This window comes from Vicia villosa, linkage group LG4, assembly GCF_029867415.1.
Source record: "Vicia villosa cultivar HV-30 ecotype Madison, WI linkage group LG4, Vvil1.0, whole genome shotgun sequence".
Classification (NCBI taxonomy): Eukaryota; Viridiplantae; Streptophyta; class Magnoliopsida; order Fabales; family Fabaceae; genus Vicia; species Vicia villosa.
In genome coordinates this window covers 28,269,043-28,272,901 of record NC_081183.1, presented here as the reverse complement: position 1 = coordinate 28,272,901, position 3,859 = coordinate 28,269,043, and the positions used below count along the sequence as shown (strand labels likewise).

At 38.6% G+C, this 3,859-nt stretch overlaps 1 protein-coding gene across 1 annotated transcript; it reads right to left on the bottom strand.

The window, feature by feature from the left end:
- Window positions 1–383: 383 nt before the first annotated feature.
- LOC131596951 (uncharacterized mitochondrial protein AtMg01250-like) lies at window positions 384–875 on the bottom strand. The gene has a single exon (XM_058869676.1). The coding sequence runs from the start codon at window positions 873–875 to the stop codon at window positions 384–386; it is 492 nt and encodes a 163-aa protein (XP_058725659.1).
- Between the last annotated feature and the right edge of the window lie 2,984 nt (window positions 876–3,859).

Sequence of the window (3,859 nt, the reverse complement as noted above, 5' to 3'; positions counted from 1 at the left end):
TCTTTCTTATCTACCACTGACACATCCCATATCAAAACTTTCAAATTCGTATTACCATCTCTCGCCTCTAGAATTTCATGCCACACCGCCTCCTTATCCGTAAGAATTCTCCACTTCCATTTACTAAGCAAAGCCACATTCATAATTTCCACATTTTTAACTCCCAATCCTCCTTCTTTCCGCGATTTACACACCGTATCCCAACACACCCAATTAATCAAATTTTTTCCCTCCCCTACACCCCAAAGAAAATTACTTTGAATTTATTTAATCTCATTCAACACCTTCACAGGGGCCTTGTAAAAAGAAAGCAAATAAATCGGAATTGCATTAAGAACGAAATTAACCAACACCACCCTACCCGCCATGCTAAGATGCTTACCTCACCAAACGGACAATCTTTTTCTTAACATCATTAAAAGATCTTTCCACATCGATAGCTTTCTAGGATTATCACCCACCCTCACTCCAAGGAATTTGAACGGCAAGGACCCCACTTTACAAGAAAGGAAAGAAGATGCGGCTTCCAAGTACAATTCACCCACTTTAATTCCAAAGAAATTACTCTTATGAAAATTAATCCGCAAGCCCGACATCAATTCAAAACCTCTAAGGATAGCTTTCAAACTCCATAGGTTTGCGGTATCTCCTTCGGCTATAAAAATTGTGTCGTCCGCAAATTGTAGCAAATCCACCTCCTTCTCACCTTTGATCCTAAAATCACGAAATTCACCTATTTCTTTTGATTTCTTCAATAAGGCTGTGAGGACCTCCATGACTAAGACGAACAAAAAAGGAGACAAAAGATCTCCTTGACGAAAGCCTTTCTCCATAATAAAGTCCTTTGTTGCGCTACCATTTACAAGAACGGACATTGTGCTAGAAAAATACAACAATCCATCCATCTCATCAAACGGTCACCAAACTCCATTCTTTTTAGGACATATCTAATAAAATTCCAACTCACTCTATCATACGCCTTCTCAAAGTCTACTTTCAACACCACACAAATTCTTTTCTCCCTTTTGGCTATATCCAACACCTCATTCACAACTAGAACACCATCCGAAAATGTTTCTCCCTGGTATAAAAGCCGTTTGATTAGACGAAACTAACTTTCCAACCACACTTCTCACTCTAGCCACCAACAACTTTGCCAAAATCTTGTACATACTTCCAACTAAGCATATGGGCCGGTATTCTTTCAAAGATTGTGGATTTTTTATTTTAGGTACAAGGATGGTGAAAGACGACATGCAAGCTTTTGTAGGTTTTGCCCTTTCATGAAAATCCTTTACAAAGATGAAAACCTCTTCCTTTACCAACTCCCAATTTAATTTAAAGAGCTCCAAGAAATACCCATCCGGACAGGGACTTTTGTTGCAGTCACAAGACCACACCGCCTCTTTTATTTCTTCTTCCGAAAACGTTCTCTCCAACCAAGCCACATCGCCCGCTTCCAAACTATTAAAAACAAGTCATTCCGGAACCGGTCTCATACGATCTTCCTCCTTACAGAATTCAAGAAAATGACTTTTAACCTCCTCTTTAATATTTTCCACACCTTCAACTCTACCATTTTTACCCTCCAAAGAAGTTATCGCATTGCGTCTTTGCCTCTCTTTTATAGAATTGTGGAAAAAACTAGAGTTCTTATCCCCTTCCTTCAACCAAAGATTACGAGACTTTAGTTTAAGCATACTCTATTTGATATTCAAACAATTCCAAAGATCTTTAGTAGCCTCCCTTCTATCTTTAACCACCGCTTCAATATTACCTCCCATGTTCTCCTCAATCAACTTATCAAAGTCATTGATTTTCTCCGTCGCATTCTCCATCTTTAGATCTATCCACCCAAACACTTCCCTATTCCACTCCCGAAGCCTCCCTTTTAATCTCTTTAACTTTTCATAAAGGACAAAATCCCCCTTCCTTTGACAGTCAACTTCTTCCACTCAACTTCAACAAAAGACTTGAACCCGTCATGTTTAAACCAAACATTATTAAAACAAAAGGGTTTTGGTCCCCAATCGACTCTTCCCACATTTAAACGGATTGGAGCATGATCCGAAATATCTCTCTTTTCGATTCTTTGATCTAAAACTTCCCACACCTCTACAACTTTCTTCGTAAGCAAGAAACGGACTAATCTACTCATAGCTTTACCATTGTCTTTGAACCAAGTGAATTTCCCTTCAACACAATTTATGTCAACTAATTCCATTTGCTCAACAAAACCCCGAAACTCCTCCATCCCTTTTGTAAACCAATTTCCTCCCTCTCCAATTCAATTTTCTCTTCTCAAAACTTCATTAAAATCTCCCACCACACACCACTCCTCAAGAACTCTAGATCTCTTCTTGGATAACAACAAATCCCAAAGTAAAAGTCTATCCGCCCTATTGCAAGGTGCATAAACGTTCACCAAGTTATATCTATGAATACAAGATCACACTCACAAAGGTGTTTTTGATCCATGGCAAACTCCACAAGCAGAAGAACTCAAAGAAAAGCAAGCATTGGTCACTCAAGACAGAGCAGGTCGACCCACTATACATATAGGTCGACTCAATACAAGTAAAACAAGAAGAACTCAGAAAAACAGCAGTCAGGTCGACCTACTCCCAACCCAGGTCGACCTAAAGTGGAGAAATTTACACATCCCTCTGATAGGTCGACCTACACAACAACTAGGTCGACCTAAACTGAAGAAAAGCTCCCAAAACGTATCTGAAGAGGATTTTGGTCGACCTACTTCCTTAACAGGTCGACCTAACTGGGAACAAATGTTATTCAAAGCAAATGCAGCTCTGTTAGGTCGACCTAAGCACTACAAGAGGTCGACCTATCTGATCAAAAATGCCAAAATCTCTGGTTTTCTCAGCTCCAACTGATTAGCTCTCATATATATTGTCCAAGGTTCATTATTGCAGGTTCTCAACACCAACAACTGAAAGATACACAAATGCTTCTCATCTTCGTTCTTCATCATCTCCAACACAATTACACATAATCATTCTTGCGTTGAGGGTTAGTGATCGAGTTCGATAACGTCCATGGAACGGAATTGAAGATTCCTAGTGGGTGAAGATTTATGGGTTTTTTGGTGAATAAAATCTGAGGGTTTTGTCCTCCAAGATTGGTGAATTTTAGGGGTTTTTATCAAGAGACTTCATCAAGGATCCAGCTGAGTGTGAAGATTGAAGAACAAGTGTTCAAGCAAATTCACGACACTGCAGAAAGGGATCAAAGTGAAGCTCTTGGAAGACCTTGATCTGGCTCAAGATCAAGGGGGAAGAAGATTCAAAGGATCGACAAATTTGGTTTATTGTTTATCGCTTTGTTATCTTCTTTGTATAAACTGCTTTCAACATTAATGAAAGATATCCCAATTTCAGTTTGGAATTGGGGGCAGACGTAGTCGTAGCGAGGACGATCGACGAACTGCCTAAACAAATATCGTGTTCTTGTCGCTTTTATCTTTTCATTTACGTTCTGTTCATATTTGGTTATAATTGCAAATTGATCAATGATTCGAGTGTTAAAATTGTGAATTAAGAACTTGCATAAACATCAAAATTCATCACCCATTGAATCACCATCAATTTGATCATTATCACCAAGTGTTTGTGTTTTTGCTTCTTTCACTATTACTGCATTGCAATTCAAAGTCTATCAAATCAGAAGTTAATCGATTTTCTATAGTAAAACATATTGATTCGATAACATATCATTTCATCGTTAATCTCAATTATCTTGTGATTTTGTCACATATACGACCCTTGCAATAACGGTCTGTAATAGACGCAAGTCGATTCAGAACCGCTTTCGCCTTAGTTCGAAATAATTCCGAAAAACT

What these genes read in the sequence shown, in the direction of transcription:
- LOC131596951 (XM_058869676.1), bottom strand. Translation starts at nt 875, where the DNA reads ATGTCCGTTCTTGTAAATGGTAGCGCAACAAAGGACTTTATTATGGAG.